Source organism: Podarcis pityusensis (genome assembly GCF_964106645.2).
Source record: "Podarcis pityusensis genome assembly, chromosome: 7".
Classification (NCBI taxonomy): Eukaryota; Metazoa; Chordata; class Lepidosauria; order Squamata; family Lacertidae; genus Podarcis; species Podarcis pityusensis.
In genome coordinates this window covers 6811627-6835162 of record NC_138031.1, presented here as the reverse complement: position 1 = coordinate 6835162, position 23536 = coordinate 6811627, and the positions used below count along the sequence as shown (strand labels likewise).

The window sequence follows — 23536 nt, the reverse complement described above, 5'->3', positions numbered from 1 at the left end:
AGACGCAATTGCCTACATAGTTCTGTAGCTTTCCCTCAGATGCAGTGCACACAAGCTGAATTTCAGAAGCAACATGCAGTATCCCACATTCATCGTCTAGTTCATTCATCTGCATTTATGTCTTATCAACTCACTGAACAATGAAATTGCATCATCCCTTTGTGTAATAATACAGTGGTAGTAGCAACTGGGGAAAACTAAATATAGATTCTGCATAATGTATGCCTTGGGAATTAAATAATGCAGTATTGTCCTTTTTTCCCCCTGCCTCCCCTTGTCAGACCATTTAGCAACAGGATCCATCTTGAGTTATGCTCTGTATCTCAATAAAGTCCCCTTGCCCCCGAAGGTAGAAGGAATGTTTTAAATTTCAGCTGGCTAAAAATAGCCTTGCTTGAAACGATTGAAAGTGTGAGCAGAATAATACTCAGATACAACACAGAGCTGGCATGCAGTACTGCATGTACATTAGCTAATGAGATAAAACTGCAGCTGCTCTTACAGTGATATATAGGTTGCCAAATGCATATGACTGGACAAGGTCTTATGGCAACATACAGAAGCTGAATAACCTAAACTAGTGAAGGCTTTTTAAAAAACCACTGGGTTTCAAACGACGTCTTGGGAAACATAGGAGTTCTGTGGGATTAGTAACAGCACACAACCCTACCAGAAAGCCAACTTGGCTTTCTGGAATATTGGGTGCACTCTTCCCACTTTAGATCAAATCTATGCTGCCAGGTGCCATAAGAAAACGGCAGAGATAGCGCAGGATAGTGCACACCGTGGAAATGATCTCTTTCCGCTTCTGCCTTCTGGAAGAAGGTATAGGATTATAAAGGCCAGGACTAGCCGCCTGAGAAACAGTTTCTACGCAAATGCAATTCTGGTTCTAAATGCAGCATAAGGAGTCTCTATAGTATAGTGTATTTTTAAGTATACTGTATTTTATAGTATAGTATAGGGTATTTTAAAAGGGGGTTTCAGAGTTTTTAGGGGTTTTTATAGTATAGTATAGTGTATTTTAAAATGGGGTTTCAGAGTTTTTAGGGGTTTTTGAATGTTTTATGAAGTTTTTCAATTTCATTGTTCTGTATGGGACAATGACAATAAAGATATCGTATATCGTATATATCGTATAACTTGCATAACCATTCCCCACCTTCTCTGATGGCCATATTTTGGTTTAATATGAGATATGAATGAGCCTTTTGCACACTTCCATGTGCAAAAGGTCATGTGCAAGTGTCTAACTCGTGGCATCTCAATGAAATGCAGAAGTCTTCAATTAACTACAGCTTCCCATTTTAACTGCAATGGTAAACTATGGTTGTCAGAATCAGGAGCAGACAGAACCTTAAACCAGCTTCAAACCATGATTTACGATCCTGGCTGGGCTCAGAAGTACAGTAACCAAGCCCAACTCCCGTTTGGATAAAATCGGAACTATAAGACTTCTGGAATTAATCACGGCCTGCCAAGAAGTGAGTACGGAAGGGGCTGCAAGTATGGACAAACATTTCTTCCTATTTCAGCTTATTAAACTGAGATGTGACCATCCAAACACAGCTAATGTGCAGTCACGGGAGACTTGAGTGTATTCCAGGAGGTTGTGCTCTCATTTTAGATGGGGTGAGGGTGAAACCAAATACACATTTGCCAGAATCCTCTGCAACAGACAACAGTCTTTGACAGATAAATCAATACAAGAAGGGTTCCCTGAAACCTAGTCTCAAAACTTCTGCACCCAAAATCCTACAAATGCTTATTAAAGATCACGCTACTGTGTCAGCTCTCTTTCAGAATTTAATAAAAATATCAGACTGAAACTCCCAAACAGTGAGTCATCTTTGAGAACTTTATGTTAGCCAAGTAATCAGGTATATAGCAACTGCATGGTCACACTCAATTTAATCCCCAGGCTATAGGTTGCCAACTTGTGGGGATTCCACTTTGCAATCCATTTAGATCATCATGAGTTACAGCAATGAAGTTAATGGATTTTTTTGTTTTTGTTTTTAAGGAGGAAAAGAAAATATATTGGCAGAGGGAAATTTGAGCCTTTCAAATCAGATGCAATGTTAAACTAGCATACCTAGATGCATAGCAGGAAACCTTACCGGCATTCTGCAATTCTGCTGAATTAACTAGGGATCTAGAGATTTTGTTTTCTGTTCCTGAAAAGGCTATGAATACATTCATGAATCTGTGGTTTGTTGCTTAAAGTACTAGAAAGTGCTTTCAGTAAAATTATTTTGTAATAAAGCAAGAGAAACCAAGGAAAACATGGGGGAAATCTTCGGTTTTTACTGAGTATTCAACATATTCTCAAATATTGATCATTAGCAAGTATGCTTTGATAATTCATTCAAAATATATCACTGGGGTATTCTCATTAACATTCATCAACCTGCAATAACACATGTCAGTCACAGGTGGTGCTAGATCTCTCCAATGGTTTGACCTTTCCCCCAAAGGCACCCTCTTCCATTGTCTCCCGAAACAGACTGATGCCAACACAACACCCATTAACAATGATATTCACCATCTTAGGGTTTAATTCTGTACCGAAGATCCACAGGCTGAGGGGCTGTAAGGAACGTCCTCCCATCAGAGTTTTTGAGTCCTTAGCTCAGATTAAGCCATGGTTAAGCTTTGAGTAGCAGTAGTGCAGTGCCCCTTTTTACTATAATTCATCTGTTTGGAGCTGGAATGATCTGAACAAGGTCTTATGGATCTGGTGTGGTGGTTCTTGGAACTGTAAAATAAGCCCATGTCCTGAATCTGCAAATTACTTTTCCAGCATCCATCTTACCAAACATGGCTAACATGGTTTGGTTCGTTCACACAGTAACTTCTGAGGCATAGAAGTTCTGTTTTTGTTTTGTCTGAGTGTTTTCTTCCATGCAGGTAACAGCTCATCTCTATGCTCTGGAAGACGACTTCTCAGCAAAAGCTCTGCTTGCTAATCACACCACTGGTACCTATGAGTAAGAGGGTTTTATGTCCTGCGGCCCACTAACTTGATATCAGATGGAAATCAAGAGAAACCCTGTGCTCTTGCCTTACCATCTGTTTAAGACTGCAATAACCTGTGCCGGCAACTCAATGCAGTAATAACACGGAAGAATGGATTAAGTGGTGGTTTTCTTTATAACAACATGGGTTTACTTATAAAAAAATCTGCATCCCACTTGCACAGGCTTTGCAACCCACCCACTTGAGACTCACAAACCACAGTTTAGGAAATGTTAATCCAGGGAACAAGTAGATCAATAAATTATGTGTGGCCGCCGAGACCATATAACATTGGCTCCCAGTACGTTTCCGAGCACAATTCAAAGTGTTGGTGCTGACCTTGAAAGCCCTAAACAGCCTCGGTCCAGTATACCTGAAGGAGCGTCTCCACCCCCATCGTCCAGCCCGGACACTGAGGTTCAGCTCCGAGGACCTTCTGGCAGTTCCCTCCCTGTGAGAAGTGAGGTTACAGGGAACCATGGAAAGAGGGCCTTCTCGGTAGTGGTGCTTGCCCTGTGGAACATCCTCCCATCAGATGTCAAGCAAATAGACAACTATCTGACTTTTAGAAGACATCTGAAGGTAGCCCTGTTTAGGGAGGTTTTTAATGTTTGATATTTTATCGCTATTTTATTCTGTTGGGAGCAACCCAGAGTGGCTGGGGAAACCCAGCCAGATGGGCAGGGTATATTATTATGTTTAATTATGGTATAAATATTATGTTATAGAAAAGATGACAAGAGAAGCATCTTTCAGAGTAAACAACTTTAACAGATCAGGATACCAAGTAGGCCAAGACACCATATGCAGACTACAGTTAACGTTAGGAATACTGAGGGGCATTGGTGGTTAGATTAGTACTGCAACTTAGAACCACAGAGTTGGAAAGGACCTGAGGGACATCTAGTCCAACCCCCCTGCAATGCAGGAATCTGGCCCACAGCCATCCCTGTGCGGACTCAAACCACCAACCTTCTGGTTAACAGCCAGACACACTGACCCATTGCGCACTACCGCAATAGATTACAAAATACAGTGGTACCTCAGGTTACAGGGGCTTCAGGTTACAGACTCCGCTAACCCAGAAATAGTACCTTGGGTTAAGAACTTTGCTTCAGGATGAGAACAGAAATCGCGTGGCTGCAGCGGGAGGCCCCATTAGCTAATGTGGTACCTCAGGTTAAGAACAGTTTCAGGTTAAGAATGGACCTCCAGAACGAATTAAGTTCTTAACCTGAGGTACCACTGTAGGTGTTAAAGGTGACAAATACGAGCACAACCAAATGGCCAACTACAAGTAGTAATAACAGCAATAATAAGGAATAAAAGAGTAGGAAATGGAAGTAAAGGCTGGGGGAGAGACTTCCAAATAACCATTGCACATACCAGCCCAGTATATATGGTAAAATATTTTCTTTGTGTCTCATTCCACCAGTACATAATAAACACACTTCATTTTTTAATAAATAAATTATTAGATTGCTTACCTTCCCTCATTATAATTCTATTATTTAATTTATGAATTTTTACTACTTGGTGAAGGAGTTTGGGGTTTGTTTCTTCCCCCCATTTAGAACTTGTTATCCATGCAGCTGTTAAGAGGCGAATGGTAATTTCCTTATCTTCTGGCAAAACCAGACCTTCTGCGTTACAAAACAGAACAGCTAAGAAATTTGCTGGCAGCATATAACCTGGAATGCTTTCCTTTCCTTTTATAATATTTATCAAAATGATCTTTATTCAGGGGCAAGACCAGAATATATGGAGCATATCAGCATTTAGTGTTTCTCATTCCCAACACTTATTATTTGTGCCTATGTTTATTTATTTCAACCTTGAAGGTCTCAAATACCAACAGATAAGAAGTTTATATAAAAAAAACTTTAAGATTAATATTTATTTCCTGTGGGACATATTGCCCTATCTACTTCCATGCATCTAGCAGGATCTCATTATTCAAATACTGTTCACATCTGCTTTAATATGTGTTGACGGAAATATCATTAGCCATAATAATATCACATAGCTTACTCAATAACTTTGGTCTTTGCCCTTTAGCCATTACATTTTCAAAATCTGTTCTCTCTCGCATAATGTGCCACATTTTAAAACGAGGCATTTGGCTATGTGTCTCATTTGTAGATACTGAAAGAATTGCAGCAGGTGCTCTCCAATTCCAATACTAATTCCTTTGTAAGATTTTAAGTGTCCACCTTTAAAAAAGATCCCATATCTCAATCCAACCATTAAAGGTAAAGGTAAAGGGACCCCTGATCATTAGGTCCAGTCATGGCCGACTCTGGGGTTGCGGCGCTCATCTCGCTTTCTTGGCCGAGGGAGCCGGCGTACAGCTTCCGGGTCATGTGGCCAGCATGACTAAGCCGCTTCTGGTGAACCAGAGCAGCGCACGGAAACGCCGTTTACCTTCCCTCCGGAGCGGTCCCTATTTATCTACTTGCACTTTGACGTGCTTTCAAACTGCTAGGTTGGCAGGAGCAGGGACCGAGCAACGGGAGCTCACCCCGTCATGAGGATTCGAACCACCAACCTTCTGATCGGCAAGCCCTAGGCCCTGTGGTTTTAACCCACAGGGCCACCCGCGTCCCTAATCCAACCATTATCATGCCACAATTGCAAATTATTTATATTAACAACATCTGATCACATTGAGATTAGCACGGGACTCAGCTACGCAGCTGCAAATAAAATGCTTTAAATGTGTTGTAAAGTGCAATATACAAATGTGACACTAAATTCAATGTATTTTTCAAAACTTTTTTTTTTAAAAAAGCATTTTGACAGCGTTTTTTGTATGTGTGTAGATTCCACCCTGCACTAATCATGTTTTGTTCACACTATCACTTACATAACCAATTACATAAACTAGACACTTGACCAAGTCCACACCTGAAAACTAGCAAGGGTCCTTAGTTCACATCCGATTTCAGAACATGCAGAACAATATCCTATGAAACTGCTTCAGAGAGCCTTATTCTATCATAATGGACCACATTTTAAAACAGCTACTCCAAAGAGTACCTGAATCCATTAGTTGGCTAGATCACCCAACAAGAATGGCTTTGGTTTGTGTTGTCCCTTATTCTGCTAAGATTTATAGTGTATTCCTTTAGGAACTTAGACTAATATGTGCATACTCTTCTATATTGTTAATCCAGCCTTTCCCTAAGAAGCGATCCAATCATAAATGATCTATTAATTTGATATACTGATTTTTGATGCGCTTATTTTATGGGTGTATTTTATTGTTGATACTATGCTGGTTACCGCCATTACATTCTTCTTCAAGTTGGCAATATAGTCTTGAACTTTCGGGCATATAAGGAACTGGGAACTTCAACATCATCTCTCCCTCCCCCTTTTATCTGTACACACTGAAGGATTGCACTGGCACTCTGTGTCCAATATCAGCATAGTTGGAAATCAATTTTTAACACAACCCCTTTTATTATATTAAGTTAAAAACAGCTAATGCGAGTCAGCAGCACCACACTCAGGAAAGCTGCAGAAGCAAAGGGAAAGAACTATTATGAGAGCGTGTTTGATTTTTAAAATGATTATTTAAGGGCTGTTGTTCACTATCCTGAGTCATGCTAAGAAAAATTAATCTGAATCTTTACTATTCCTAAGCAGTTACATACCAGAATCATTAAGATTCTTAAGCGGGGGTAGCACCCTTAGTGATGTATGGAAGTGGGAGCTGGACCATAAAGAAGGCTGATCAGTGAAGAATGGATGCTTTTGAATTATGGTACTGGAGGAGAGTCCCATGGACTGCAAGAAGATCAAACCTCTCCATTCTTAAGGAAATCAGCCCTGAGTGTTCACTGGAAGGACAGATCCTGAAGCTGAGGCTCCAATACTTTGGCCACCTCAGGAGAAGAAAAGACCCTTATGTTCAGAAAGAATGAGGGCACAAGGAGAAGGGGACGACAGAGGACAAGATGGTTGGACAGTGTTCTCGAAGCCACCAGCTACGAACATGAGTTTGACCAAACTGCGGGAGGCAGTGGAAGACAGGAGTGCCTGGAGTGCTCTGGTCCATGGGGTCACGAAGAGTCGGACACGACTAAACAACTCAACAACAACAAAGCACCCTTACTTTTTGTGGGAGCTGTAGGGGTGCATGGTTTGTCTAAAATTGGAGAAGTCAGGATATGGAGATTAAATATTTCATTACACCTCCCCTTCACGGCCTAGGACCCTCGTACCTACGGGACCGCCTCTCCCGATATGCCCCACGGAGAGCCTCAAGGTCCATAAATAACAACACCCTAGTGGTCCCAGGCCCTAAGGAAGTTAGATTGGCTTCAACCAGAGCCAGGGCCTTTTCAACTCTGGCTCCGGCCTGGTGGAACGCTCTGCCTCATGAGACCAGGGCCCTGCAGGATCTGATTTCTTTCTGCAGGGCCTGTAAGACAGAGTTGTTCCGCCTGGCCTTTGGCTTGGAGCCAATTTGATTCCCTCCCTCCCTCTCTTTCTTTTTCTTTTCCTTCTCCTCCTGCGATGAGGCTACATTTTAATATTTTAATGTTCCATTATTTTAATGTTGTATTTTATTTTTGTTTTTAAGTTGTAATCATTCATCTTGTTTTTATTATTGCTTGTAAGCCGCTCTGAGCCCAGCCTTGGCTGGGGAGGGTGGGGTATAAATAAAATATTATTATTATTATTATTATTATTATTATTATTATTATTATTATCAATCAGGTGGGAGGAGATCATGGGGGGGGATGTGAAGTTTCATCCTCCACTTCCTACAATCTCCCCATCCCAACCCCACTGATCAGAAGGACACTGCAGGGAAGAGAGGTCAGGCTGGCAGAAACTTGCTGCCAATGAGGGTATAGGTCACTCTCTTCCTCCATCAGCAAGCTGTTGCTTTTCCAAAAGAAAAAAAAGAAATCCCCTTTCTCAGTGCACAATAAGGAAGTGTGAACCCAATATCTAGATGTGTAGGAATGAGGCATGGATATGGCTTCCACCATGACCACGTTTTCACTTTGGCCCCACTTACAGCTGGTATGCAAAGGTTATCCACAAGGAAAACACTCCCTTGGGCTATGAAAGCTTTCTCTTCTGCTGCCTTAGGGTAACGGAAGTTGAGGCCTTGCTCCTTCCCACAGCAATACAACTCTATTTAAATTATGATCCAAAGCAAAGTTTCCTTACAGATCTTAATAAAATGGTGTCCTGCGCTCATATTAATTAATACCGCATCACACAGAGCAGTATTCAAGTGTTTTCCGATTCTCCCACGCTGCTCACTTGTTACATATGTTCAAGGTACCACTATTAAGGATCTGTAGTGCTTTCAAGAATGTAAAGTTAAAATCAACCCTAAAAAGCCTTTACTCTGATACAAGAATGAGAAGCGCCTCTGGCCTTCCTGATGATGTTGAACTACAACTTCAATCCCATGGACCATGTTAGCTGGAGCAGAGGACAGTTGAAGTCCAACAACATCTGGATGACCACACTGCTCTAATAGATTAGCTCACTGTACCTACCCAAGCTGCTGGTTTCTCATTTGTGTGTCCTTTTCTCGTCCTAGGCCATCTGTCAGGCTGGAGAACTGCTGACACAATTGAAGCGCAAGCATCCTGTCACTAACATCACTGAATGCTTGTTAAACCTTAAGCAGTGAACCATAATAAATGCAGCATCATCACCTTTCATGTCTTTACCTTTCCCCAAACTGGCTTATGAACTCTCTCCATATAAGAAGGTGCTCAGAGTAGAGGCAATAAACGCCAATGACGTGATAGAAAATTACAAGAAGGCAGTTTGGGGAAAACGAAGGAAAGACAGGGTGATGAACAATTTGAAACTCTACATGAGGTTTGGGTGAAGACCGTAGCACTGAGAAGATAGCACAAGAACTGCGCATGCAGTCATTGGTAGGTAGGGGACACAACAACGACCCACAAGAAATATAAACCTGCTAGTGTCTCAAGAATTTGTAGTCTGTCCCAGCACTGAAATATTACTGCAATGCTGGATTAGGCTACCACTGATGAAAGCATCATATTTCAAATGATACAGAGATAACTGGATAGCCCGACACTATCATTAAAATCTCCCCAATGACTTTTTGCAAGGGAAGAAGAGACATTAACCCTCATGCCCTGGCTAAATTCCAAATGGGTAATTATATTCATTCTGCTCTGCAATTTCAAATGTCTAGGGGTCATCAAAACAAGAGCTTTACAAGACCCTAGATCCCTACATCAGAGCAAAAGGAATTATGTGGTCACAAAGATACGCATCAATAGAAGAGCTTTAAATATCAACGAAGCAATTTGATATGCATTTAAAAAAAAACACGAAACCCAAGATGGGAAATGTAGATTTTTAAGGAGCTGAACACGATTAGCAATTCTGGTAGCAAATGCTGACTGCCTGTCAGTCCCCAAAGGAACATAGATTCTTCCTGCCACATGTGATCAGGAGCATAATGTTCAATGATGACAACCCCGAGGCAGTCTGAATAAAGTCTAGATTGCCCTTTTCCTTACTTCCTTCCTGTTTTGAGAAAAGCAGAATTCTCACAAACAGATGATAGGGGAAATCTATGTCTGTTCAATGCCATTTCATGCTGCAGAGAAAGACTCACATGAATGAACACTACACAATATGGAAACATCCCCTGCATATAGAATCTAGCATGCAACAGAGACTTAGGCTAGAACCCTTTACCTGGGCATCTATTTTTTGTGTCAGATCACTTCCTGTTGAGATTTAGGCTTTCAGCACCTTTTACCCTCTGCAGAGACAGGAGACTTATTAGGATGGTCGACCCTCAGAGTCTGGTGGATCCAGTGGGCTTCCAGATGGCTCTGGGAGATTTTCTGGCTGATATGACTTGTGCTACTGGACCTCTTGAGCATCCAAATGGCTTGGGCCATTGACATGATCACCCCTGATTGCTCCCTCTGAAGGAGAAGGTGCGTACTTCTGGATCCTTCACTGTAGTTTGAGGCTCAGGTGGTTTCAATGGCATGGAGTGTCTTCCATCAGCTTCAACTGGTGGCCCAGCCATGCCCGTATCTGGACAGGGATAGCCTGACTACTGTTGTCTATACTCTGGTAACCTGTAGGTTAGATCACTGCAACGTGTTCAACCCCTTTGGCTGATTAACATCTTCTAAATGTGTTTGTGAGAGGGGTGGGGGAGGGGTTATGGGTTAATAATAATAATAATTTTATTATTTATACCCCACCCATCTGGCTGGGTTTCCCCAGCCACTCAGAGCAGCTTACAGCACATAAAACATTGTGAAAATTAGACATTAAAAATTTCCTGTACAGGGTTGCTTTCAGATGTCTCCTAAAAGTCAGATAGTTGTTTATTTCCTTGGCATCTGGTGGGAGGGTGTTCCACAGGGCGGGCGCCACTACTGAGAAGGCCCTCTGCCTGGTTCCCTGTAACCTTGCTTCTTGCAGTGAGGGAACCACCAGAAGGCCCTCGGAGCTGGACCTCAGTGTACCGGCAGAATGATGGGGGTGGAGACGCTCCTTCAGGTATACTGGACCGAGGCCATTTAGGGCTTTAAAGGTCGACACCAACTCTTTGAATTGTGCCTGGAAACATACTGGGAGCCAATGTCTAGCTGCTGCATTCTGGATTAGTTGTAGTTTCCCAATCACCTTCAAAGGTAGCCCCACGTAGAGCGCATTACAGTACTCCAAGCGGGAAATAACTAGAGCATGCACCACTCTGGCAAGACAGTCTGCGGGCAGGTAGGGTCATAGCCTGCGTACCAGGTGGAGCTGATAAACAGCTGCCCTGGACACAGAATTGACCTGTGCCTCCATGGACAGCTATGAGTCCAAAATGACTCCCAGGCTGCACACCCGGTCCTTGAGGGGCACAGTTACCCCACTGAGGACCAGCGAGTCCTCCACAACAGCCCGCCCCCTGTCCCCCCAAAACAGTACTTGTGTCTTGTCAGGATTCAACCTCAATCTGTTAGCCACCGTCCATCCTCTAACCGCCTCCAGACAGATATGGATTATGGGTTTGTGTTTTTTTGTACTTCTTTTTATCATGTACTTTGTGTTTTTATATTGTATTTTTATGTTGTGCACTGCCCTGAGGTCAATGGATGAAGAGTGATACACAGATTTAATTAATAAGAATATGCTTCCTTGTTCTGAAGCTGTTAATTAACTGTTCTGGTTCAGAACAAGAAAACTAGCAAATAGAAGAGTTTCTAGCCTGCTTACTTGCATGTATGTATGTATGAGAGAAGGGCTTGAAAGCATGCCCATAGCACACCTCTCCTCTTCTGGTTACAGTTAATTGGGTGTAGGTATAAAAGTAACTCTAACTAACATGTCCATCAGAAAATATTGACCCAGAAATCGGTCCTTAAGTCTTTTAAATCACTGTCAACTGTTTGAAGCTCTTGTGACCAATTTATGTTCCATCATCCATCAAAGCTGGATGTGCAAAAACTCTTGAAATACTTTCCCCTCACATGAAACTAACTTTCAGTGTCATAAATCTCATGAGTTCTGCTGTCCGTTTTGAGTTTCATCTTAATTCAACCAACTTGAACAACTTTGCAAGACAAATTGAAGATGTTGGTTACAATATATAGTTTCAGATATTCCACAATTCAAGAAGCAAAGGGCTTTTCAATATTGTCAGTAGGAAAAAGTAAAACAGTTTCGTCTCTCAAAACTGTTTCCAGGGTCCACTGCGTTACTTGAGAGGCACCAAACTTTAGTGCATACTCAGTGGGATCTTTAATGTTTTTCATTTAACGTAAGACCCTGTCAGATGCCACCATGCAGTCAGGTTGGAACACTGAAATTTCATGCAATCAATCCTTGAGGTGTTCCTATTGAAGACATTATCATTTTATTATTGCTGTAACTTTTTAATACACGTTTGTTCATCGTCATTTATATGCATCACACAGGTCCAATCCAAATATTCAAATGTACCTCAATATTTTATTTATGGTCTCTGCAGCCATTAATCATAATGAAGAGACACATTATGAAGATATTTTCATTCTCAAATAATAATTTTTTTTCTTCTCCTCCTCCAAGTTAAACTTTCATGAGAGGAACATGTAATGTGTAATTCTAATATACATTTTAAAAACAATTCACTGTATGGCAAAGCAAAGTTTATTTTTATTGAAGCCCTGGTCAGCAAATGGTTTGGGCAGAGGGCCACACTGACAAATGAGCACAACCTACCTTCCCAAATGTCTTACTTCAGGCTCCCATCACCACAATTGCTTATCCATCTCACTCTAAAAGATGGATCTGACCGAGGTATTACCAGCTGTTGATTGCTAGTTTACAGGATCATAATTAACATTATTGTGAGATGATCTGCATGACTTATGTGTGCTCTGTAGATTATCGTTAAAATTCCCATGGAATGCCGATTCCCAATAGTAAGCAAATAATATCAAAGTGCTAAAAGCAAAAAAGGAAGCTGGGATATTTGCATCACTAATATCCTAGCACAAAAAATTGAAATCCAGAACAGATGCACAATTTATTTTGAAACACTGAGCTGTCTAATCGCAGCAGGACTAAAATGTTCAGCTAATTATTGAAACAGGTAAGAATTCTCTAGATATACACTTATTTAATTAATTTTACTTTCTCTAATGAATTAGCATAATTACCAGATGCTCTGCTTGTATTTACTTATTGAGCAAGTATGTATTTTCAAACAGGGGCAGGAAAAGTTACAAAATATTTTTCCTTGTAGTTGTTTCGATACTACTCCTTACCCTCAACAACATGTGCAAACAGTGAAAGGTCACTATTTTCTCAGTTTATCTCATGTATCGGATGAAACAGGAACTTAGCTGCAGAAGTCTCTAAGGCATAGCAATGCTTTCCAAATTATGTACTGGATAATTTACAGTCTGACAGTGCAATCCTCTGCAAGTCTGCACCAGTGGAAGTTTGTCAGGGGGTACCCTCCAATAATGGGCAGCCTCATGCCTGCACACAAAACTATTCCCTCCCAGGGTAACACAGTTATATATTGAATTCTTAGTAAGTTAGTAACACCACTCAAGTGCCACCTTCCATATTTTTGTAGCCATTTTTACCAGGTTTACTGTATTTTAAAAGCTCTGTGACACAATGCATCTGTCCCTACTCTACAAAAGGCAAAAAGAATTCAGTAATCCTGGAAGAATGCAAATAGAGCCATTATACAGCTGAACAGCCAGCTCAGCCTTACAGTTATTTAACATTTCAAACTTCAAAACGCAGCTGCATACTGAAAACTGAATATACATTTGCAAAATGCATGAATGTTTATGTGCACAGAAGTCTGCCGAGAATTTCACTCTCCACTTCTGATACTGCAGAAGTAGTAGCTGTAACGGAACACTTTGCACACTGAAGTTCTTTTCTCTCCGTGTTGAATCGCTGGATGTCAGAAGTGAACTCAGAGAGTCTGGCCACATCTGTCCCACAAACTCCCCATGCCTAATATATAGGACTGGGGCCTGAAGAGCTTGTGGAATACATAGAAACATGCATGTATTGATAACCTTTGGACGAAAACTGAAGAAGCAACTCAGTCCATTCACGCCTCACTCAACTCTCTCACAGATTAAATACCAACCAAACAACCTGGTGAATGAAATTACAAATGTTTTCAGAGAACAATGTGTAGCCTGGAGGCGGCTGGAGGATGGATGGTGGCTAATGGATTAAGGTTGAATCCTGACAAGACAGAAGTACTGTCCTTGGGGGACAGGGGGTTGGCTGGTGTGGAGGATTCCCTGGTCCTCAATGGGGTAACTGTGCCCCTGAAGGACCAGGTGTGAAGCCTGGGAGTCATTTTAGACTCATAGCTGTCCACGGAGGCGCAGGTCAATTCTGTATCCAGGGCAGCTGTCTACTAGCTCCACCTGGTACGCAGGCTGAGACCCTACCTGCCCACAGACTGTCTCGCCAGAGTGGTGCATGCTCTAGTTATCTCCCGCTTGGACTACTGCAATGTGCTCTACATGGGTCTACCTTTGAAGGTGACTCGGAAACTACAACTAATCCAGAATGTGGCAGCTAGACTGGTGACTGGGGGCAGCTGCCGAGACCACATAACACCGGTCTTGAAAGACCTGCATTGGCTCCCAGTACGCTTCTGGGCACAATTCGAAGTGTTGGTGCTGACCTTTAAAGCCCTAAACGGCCTCGGTCCAGTAGGCGCATCTCCACCCCAATCATTCTGCCCAGACACTGAGGTCCAGCGCCGAGGGTCTTCTGGCGGTTCCCTCACTGCGAGAAGCCAAGTTACAGGGAACCAGGCAGAGGGCCTTCTCGGTGGTGGTGCCTGCCCTGTGGAACGCCCTCCCAGCAGATGTCAAAGAGATAAACAAAGAAGACATCAGAAGGCAGCCCTGCTCAGGGAAGTTTTTAATGTGTGACATTTTAATGTATTTTTAATCTTTGTTGGAAGCCGCCCAGAGTGGCTGGGGAAACCCAGCCAGATGGGTGGGGTACAAATAATAAATTATTATTATTATTATAAATTATTATAGCAAAGTGCCCATCCTTCTACCAGTTTATTTACCAGTTCATAACTGCCCCGAGTGGCACATGACATCTCCACCTATTAGAACTGAGCCATCACAGTGTGGAACTCATGGCTTTCTCTCTCTCTCTCTCTCTCTCTCTCTCTCTCTTGGACCAATATACCCAGTGCCCGCCCCCCTTTAAGGGCAAAGGAGAATGCTGTTGAATGCACCAAGGGAATACAATGAGTTTCTATAGAGCAGCACAGTGGTGATTTCTCAAGCCAGCTCACTTTCTCTCTTCTGAAATAACTGCGCCCTACTCACAGCAGTGGAGGGGGGGGGTAACATGTAGAAATTATGCACTAAACAGTGTTAGTAATTCTGACAACTTACACTGCTTGCCACCAACAAAGCAACCTGCTATTACTTGCAACCGTTTAAATGCATTTGTGTGTTATACTGGTTGCAAAACCAGTCTTAATTGATTGATGGATTGTTGCTTTACTCACCAATCTGATTGTATGACTGTATGAGTTGCATGAGTGCACATTAATACAGTATGTGATAAATGTCTATGGATGTATAGCATGTATTTAAGCAGGCAGGGTGATGGTAACCATAGTGCATAGTCCAAAAATAGAATTATCATCTGTAAAAGCATTCATGCTGTGGCAGTTGACAGAATGGATATAAATATACCTATTAGCAGCTTCAACTGAATCTCTAAACAGCACTGTAGTGATAGCAGGACTCTAAAAATAGCTTGACAATACTGCATTTGAACACTTGGCCTCAGAAGCACTCTCGATGCACACACTGGGTGAATTTCAATTTTTCCCTTCGTGTAGTTCAAAATGAACATCTGTGGCACATGAGAGACAGGCAATGTGACATTCTGTGACCTCTCTTCTCTGTGTCTACCCTACAAATAGCTATACAACAATGTAAGATTTTTTTTTCAGCTAGAGAAAATGTTGCACTGGCTAGAATTTTAAATAAGAGTAAAAAAAAACAAAAGAAAAAACAGGCTCCTAAAATAAATTACAAGAGCAAACCATTTCTACACGCATCTTTTGGTGCAAACTGGATCGCACATCTGCATCAGGAGTCACCAGCTGTTATATACATCTCACGGTCCACATCTACAGTTGGATCATGGCCTAAAGATCACCACAGTTAGCTGGATGAAAAACAAACCTTTGCATTTCTTCCAAATAAGCAAAGCACATTTCTTAATTTCCCCCCAAATGCCTGTTCTATGTCCACATTTATACCTAACAGAAACTGAATGTGCAGCCGCAAATTCTGCATACTGGAAGCGGGAAGAATCATACTTTTCCCCCTTCAGAATCACCTGTTACAAAAGGGGTTATTTCATTGACTGGCCTACAAATGTCTTCTTTTGAATGGAGCAGAGAACCACAATAGAAGCATCTGATAAAGCAGACTGTAGTCCATGAAAGCAGGCACTTTCTGGTTTTTAACGTGCCACAAGACTTTTCCCCAAGACTAGCAAGTTATAGCTATGAATCTTAAAGATCACAGTAGCCTGCTAGGCTGATAGCAGCCACAACATACAAGATGCACTTGGTATCAGATTTCCTATACACATTTTGGTTAAATTACTTCAAATTAGTGTGTTAGGAATATAATTCCAGAGAAATCAATTGTGCTTATTTCTCCTTTACTGGATAGAAAAAACAAAGTGAGCTTTGTTTTAGCACAATGCGTCTGGTTTTACTATTTTAGGCAGAAGAACACAAAAGAATGTTATGACTTGTACTTTATTGAACTGGTTAATTAGCACACTTAAGGTGGGAAATGACTATGCAAAAGCCTTTGACTGTGTCGACCACAGCAAACTATGGCAAGTTCTTAAAGAAATGGGAGTGCCTGATCACCTCATCTGTCTCCTGAGAAATCTCTATGTGGGACAAGAAGCTACAGTTAGAACTGGATATGGAACAACTGATTGGTTCAAAATTGGGAAAGGAGTACGACAAGGCTGTATATTGTCTCCCTGCTTATTTAACTTATATGCAGAATTCATCATGCGAAAGGCTGGACTGGATGAATCCCAAGCCGGAATTAAGATCTCCGGAAGAAATATCAACAACCTCAGATATGCAGATGACACAACCTTGATGGCAGAAAGTGAGGAGGAATTAAAGAACCTTTTAATGAGGGTGAAAGAGGAGAGCACAAAATATGGTCTGAAGCTCAACATCAAAAAAACGAAGATCATGGCCACTGGGCCCATCACCTCCTGGCAAATAGAAGGGGAAGAAATGGAGGCAGTGAGACATTTTACTTTTTTGGGCTCCATGATCACTGCAGATGGTGACAGCAGTCACAAAATTAAAAGACGCCTGCTCCTTGGGAGAAAGGCGATGGCAAACCTAGACAGCATCTTAAAAAGCAGAGACATCACCTTGCCAACAAACGTCCGTATAGTTAAAGCCATGGTTTTCCCAGTAGTGATGTATGGAAGTGAGAGCTGGACCATCAAGAAGGCTGATCGCCGAAGAATGGATGCTTTTGAATTATGGTGCTGGAGGAGACTCTTGAGAGTCCCATGGACTGCAAGAAGATCAAACCTCTCCATTCTGAAGGAAATCAGCCCTGAGTGCTCACTGGAAGGACAGATGAAGGCTGTGAAGTTGAGGCTCCAATACTTTGGCCACCTCATGAGAAGACTCCCTGGAAAAGACCCTGATGTTGGGAAAGATGGAGGGCACAAGGAGAAGGGGACGACAGAGGGCGAGGTGGTTGGACAGTGTTCTCGAAGCTACGAACATGAGCCTGACCAAACTGCGAGAGGAAGTGGAAGACAGGAGTGCCTGGCGTGCTCTGGTCCATGAGGTCACGAAGAGTCAGACACGACTAAATGACTAAACAAAAACAAAGGTGGAAAAGAAAGAAGTAAAATTTGATGTTTTACTGGATCAGTTAGTATTACAAACCTTTAGAGCTTCTACTGCCAAAGCAGCAAAACAACAACAATACCAATGGATCATCTAGCATTTATTTTATTGCAATATTTTACAAAACCATTTATTTGTCTGATATACTAGTTTGCTTTTCCCCAACAAAACTGTCACCGTACACAATGCCTTACCTATCTCTTCCAGCACCAAACATTCAACGCAGCCAGGCAAATCAATTTTTGTGATAGTGTTCGCTTACCTTTACATGACTGAAGTCACCAACTTTGGTGGTTTCTGGTGGATTTATAGGTTTGTTCTCGACTCGTGGTTTTATCACTTGTCGAAAAGGACTGGAAAGCGGAAGACCACTCACGCTAATTCCATCTAAAAAGGGGGGGGGGGAGAGAACATTATTATTCCTACTTTCAAACTCAGAGGCACTTAAAAAGAAATATCAGTAGGCGACCAGATCTTTGACAAGCACCTGTGTCCACCCGGTACTAGGCAATAAACCCAAATCACTCCAGATTCAAAATAGTTTCTTCGATGCACAGAAAATACAAGGTAATATGACGACTGTGGGAATTGAAAGTTCTAACTAGCGCTGGGCAAACTCTCCCGTGCTCTTCCTGGTCAGACCCAGAAGCAGACTGATTTGGCTTTTTGTTTTAAATCGATTCCTAAGTCAATCTATGAAGCTTGGGAAATAAAGAACTCCTCCTCCTCCTTGGAAGTTCCCCTGCTCCCTTTACTTACCTGCAAGCAGGGATGGCATTTGAGAACAGAGGAGAGATATTATATACCCTATAAACAAGGCTATTACTAGAAGTAAGGCTGGCCCTATGCCTCTTTCATTATACAGCTACCACAAGCAAAGCAAGTGCAAGTCTTTGTGGCACCCTTATTAATGCCACTATGCCATCCTGCATCCTCTGACAATCTGATATCAACGAAGGCAACATGCCTTCATCCAAACTGCTTATTAACACAATGTTTTCAGCAAACATCCACTGGAACAAAGCCTTCCAAAATCTCTTTAATAATACTTGCTTAACATTAAATAATGGATAACGTGAATATTATGTATTCAATACTGCAAGAGTTAATTAAAATTTAGAGTCAGTAGACCTTTATCATTAGGTCTTAATAAATTTCAAAATTATTTTTGTCAGAATGGATTTGTGGGCACCGACAAAATTCATTACTGTAACTTCTAAATAAGTTATGTACACAGTACATCTATTGCATTATTTAAAATGTTACTTTTATGAGATTCTGTACAATACAACTTTTCAATTACACACAGGGGAATGTTGAAAAACGAGGTTTCTGCTTTGCCCCAATGCTTCCTTATCTTACTAAGATGCACAAGCATGCTGTTACATGGGGGGAATGGAGGGGACATCAGGATGGGAGCTGAACACAGCCCTCCAGACCTCTCTGTCTGACTCCTGGATTTCTCATTAGGCCACACTCCTCAGCTACCCTACGCCACACCATCCCCGAATTCAGTTACATGCACACATCATCACTGCATCCTTCAATGGTGAGAATGCCTCTTGCTTGTCTGGATGGAGTATGGAAAGAGGGGTGTGCATGTGTACGAGCCTCTGACTTCACATGACTGCAATGTAGTCTGCTGTACTGTACAACAGGAGGAGTTACATCTGTAGCTCCCGACTTTTTTGCCTGTTTCTACCACTGTTGTACCCACCCCTCACAAAGTTGTCAGAAGGGAAATACAGCCCATGGGCTGAAAAAACCCACGTTCCTACCCCTGCTGTTGAGTAAGAATAGCTTCTCAACTTACCATCAGTGTGGTTTTAAAGATTTCTGGGAAATACCTGATGGATCGCCATATGGATGGTCTCTTTCCCAAATCCAACAAGGGGTTGAACCAAGAGGTGGGGAAAGACACACTTGTACACACAAGTTCTGGGCTTGCAATACAACGGATTGAACCCATAATGTTTAAAAGCAGTAGGGAAAAACACTCACTAGCAACTTTCCACTAAGCACCGAGAAAGGATACAGGTGAATTTATTCAACTTGTGTAATTCAACTGTAAAGTTGTTTAAATTATCATGTATGATATTATGAAAATATCATGCTCTTGTTATTCTTGGTATTACTCTGTCCCAGATCCCAAGGCCATACTTTAATTAAAAACACTATTCAGATTACATATCAAGCTTACCAGATCTGACCACATGCTGATTCTCACGTGCTGAAGGGATATAGTAAGATTATATATGAGACCTAATGGGAAAGCTTGGTGAACTTTGCCTCGATCCAAACATAGCTTTGGAGTTATTTTAAAGATGTGTAGTCAACTAGATGTGGGACACGGGTGGCGCTGTGGGTAAAACCTCAGTGCCTAGGACTTGCCGATCGCATGGTTGGCGGTTCTAATCCCCGCGGCGGGGTGCGCTCCCGTTGTTCGGTCCCAGCGCCTGCCAACCTAGCAGTTCGAAAGCACCCCTGGGTGCAAGTAGATAAATAGGGACCGCTTACTAGCGGGAAGGTAAACGGCGTTCCGTGTGCTGTGCTGGTGCCGGCTCGCCAGAGCAGCTGCGTCACGCTGGCCACGTGACCCGGAAGTGTCTACGGACAGCGCTGGCTCCCGGCCTATAGAGTGAGATGAGCGCACAACCCTAGAGTCTGGCAAGACTGGCCCGTACAGGCAGGGGTACCTTTACCTCTTTAGTCAACTAGATCAGCTGGTGGTTCCATTACAGCCAGGGTGATATTTACCATTAAGGTTGCAAAGTAAGAGATGTCATACCCTACAGCTCTGAAATATCCCTAACTAAGCCAAAATACCTACCAAAACCCCCACTGCATACCAAAAAAGAATCCAAAACTCACCATCATTAAGATCTTGCAGGAGGTTTTCCTGGCAGGAGAAGTCAAGCTTTACTTTAATGTACACAATAAATGTAGCAATGTGTCCTGGTTTCAGAGGAAACTGAGAGAGTGTGTCTTCCAGATTCCAGCTCAGAAAGTCACCAAACAGCTTTCCTATAAAAATAATAACAATATACAGAAGTTATGTGTAGACAAACACAATAAGTACACTGGGTGAAACTATAAAATACCCAGTGTTCAGTATGGCTCCTGCTGAATATGTAGAATGTTGTTTTTCCAAAAAAAAAAAAATTGTCTACTTTTATGGAGAAAGTGACTAGTAAATATAATAATACTAATACTACTAATAATAATAATTACATCACCACCTAGGCCCAGAATTCTCAATTCTCAATTCTATTTGGAGTTGATCTATTAGAAAGCAGCCAGGTTTGCAGGGTATGGAGGAAGCAGAAAGCCTAGAAAATAACTCCCCTGAATGTCAGGTTATTTACTACCTGTTAAGTGCTATATGAAAGGGACGCGGGTGGCACTGTTAAACCACAGAGCCTAGGACTTGCTGATCAGAAGGTCGGCTGTTTGAATCCACGCGACAGGGTGAGCTCCCGTTGCTGGGTCCCTGCTCCTGCCAACCTAGCAGTACGAAAGCACGGCAAAGTGCAAGTAGATAAATAGGTACCACTGCGGCGGGAAGTAAACGGCGTTTCCGTGCGCTGCTCTGGTTCGCCAGAAGCGGCTTAGTCATGCTGGCCACATGACCTGGAAGCTGTACGCCGGCTCCCTCGGCCAATAAAGTGAGATGAGTGCCGCGTCCCCAGAGTCGGCCACGACTGGACCTAATGGTCAGGGGTCCCTTTACCTTTAAGTGCAATATGGGGGACACACACACACAAAACTAGAAAAAGTTCAGTGTATAACTACATGCTCTGAACACAAGAAAACAGGGCAAGAGAAGTGGCATATGGGTTGCAAGAGTAATTGCTGTCTTGAGAGACAATGAGTTGTACCTCTGGGGGGTGAAGTCAAACTACAGGAGAATCTCAGCACCTGCTATGGTTGCGGAGACCGGTAACTCATTCTTTTTGCTGAGTTAGCAGCATCAAAGCAATCTCTCTGGGGCACAAGCTTGGACATAGAAATATTGGGCTGCCCAGATGACGAGACCCATCTCTCGGCCTCACTTGGTATGGTCCAAAGGAAAGCAGAGGGATGTGTTTGGCACCAGTTCGGCTGCAGGAGTTGCCGGAAGGAGGCGTACAAGGTGCCATCCAACTGCCTTAGCGACTCCACTCCAGATCTGTGTAGTGTTTACTCCTTTGCCTTTTCTTCTCCCAAAAATGTCCCGCAAGTCAGCGGGTAGTTACTGGGGTAGGTGAATTATTATTGATTCAATTTATATCCTCCCCTTGCTCCCGGAAAAGGCCCAGGGCAGCAGTATTAGAATTTGAGAATGACAGAAATAGATTTACATTAATTAGATTAAAAGGCTATGCCTATTAATTTATTTCAATCATTTATTTTTATGAGAGCACAAAAGCAGATTCTAAATATTTGCAGCATGTATCACTGCTGAGAACAACTAAGAGATCACCAGAATTTGCAGGCTTGTGCAAAGAGTTATATTTTTTAAAGGCCCAAAACATTGTTGCACTTGCTCGGATCACTGTTTGTCCGAGTGCTTCGAAGTAACTAAATTATTAAAATACATATTTTTAATCTAAAACTTGCACAGTTAACTATTTTTCCTGTAGGAGTCAGCCAGAGATGCATTATTCATTACAACAGTACTGCCAACTATTGCCTTTATTATCAGAAACACAGTAACGAATATTTTTTTCCATTCCAGTAAAAGTTCATTTAAGATGCAAGCACATCAAAAGAATGGCCACTTTCTGACATCTTATTTTTAGTAGCCAGTTTTAAGTTCTTTCTATCGAGGTGGTGTAGTATCTTCAGATCCACTGACCAATGTTGCAAATGTTGTCTTCAAGCAAAGCTCACCTGTGACTTCCTTACTTATCAAGTCCCTCTAAAGTAAATGGAACTTATTTCAAGATGACATGGTCAGGTTTGCAACTCAAGTCCAACTGGGAGCAACTGCACCTAGTCTTAACTTTTTTTCTACTGATTTCCATGGAGCTTTGTTCATTACTAACTAAAGCAGGCTCAGGGTTGTTTAAATTTTCTGCCCTTAACATAATAAGTAAAGCTAAAAAGATAAAGGACCCCTGGGTGGTTAAGTCCAGTCAAAGGCGACTATGGGGTTGCGGCGCTCATCTCGCTTTCAGGCCAAGGGAGCCGGCATTTGTCCACAGACAGTTTTCCGGGTCATGTGGCCAGCATGACTAAACCGCTACTGGTGCACAGAGGACCGTGACAAGTGCCAGGGCGCATGGAAATGCCGTTTACCTTCCCGCCGCAGCGGTACCTATTTACCTACTTGCGCTGGCGTGTTTATGAACTGCTAGGTTGGCAGGAGCTGGGACAGAGCAATGGGAGCTCACTCCATCACGGGGATTCCAACCGCCAACCTTCCGATCAGCAAGTCCAAGAGGTACATCAAATGTGAAAATATTTTACTGCTTATTAATCCATTGTCAGGAAGGTATGTATTGTCCATGAATCTCAATAGCCAAAATCATATGATCAAAACCTGGCATCGTATGCCATGGTTTAAAGGTAAAGGTAAAGGGCCCCCTGACAGTTAAGTCCAGTCGTGAATGACTCTGGGGTTACGCTGCTCATCTCGCTTTACAGGCCGAGGGAGCCAGCATTTGTCCGCAGACAGTTTTTCCGGGTCATGCAGCCAGCATGACTAAGCCGCTTCTGGCGGACCAGAGCAGCGCACGGAAAGGCCATTTACCTTCCCACCAGAGCGATACCTATTTATCTACTTGCACTGGCGTGCTTTAGAACTGCTAGGTTGGCAGGAGCAGGGACAGAGAAATGGAAGCTCACCACGTCACGGGGATTCGAACTGCCAACCTTCCGATCGGCAAGCCCAAGGCTCAGTGGTTTAGACCACAGCACCACCCGCATCCCTTTAATGCCGTGGTTTAAAGTTAGCTTAATATCCTGGCTTGTTTGTAAACTATTGAACAGGTTTTTTTGGATCACATATAATCTGATGCTCTGATTAAGAGCTGAATCCTGGCTCATTCAGGCCCTCACACCAAGGGAGGGATGAAGCAGCTG

General features: G+C 42.4%; 1 protein-coding gene across 3 annotated transcripts in view; it reads right to left on the bottom strand.

The window, feature by feature from the left end:
* Window positions 1-23536, bottom strand: part of TRAPPC9 (trafficking protein particle complex subunit 9) — a 279315-nt gene that overhangs the window by 216159 nt on the left and 39620 nt on the right. For all 3 annotated transcript variants that reach the window (XM_081012512.1, XM_081012514.1, XM_081012513.1), the window contains 2 exons: window positions 20342-20494; window positions 17733-17857 (listed from right to left, as the gene is read on the bottom strand). In XM_081012512.1, coding sequence (XP_080868638.1) covers window positions 17733-17857; window positions 20342-20494 — 278 coding nt within the window. The remainder of the gene's footprint in view (window positions 1-17732; window positions 17858-20341; window positions 20495-23536) is intronic.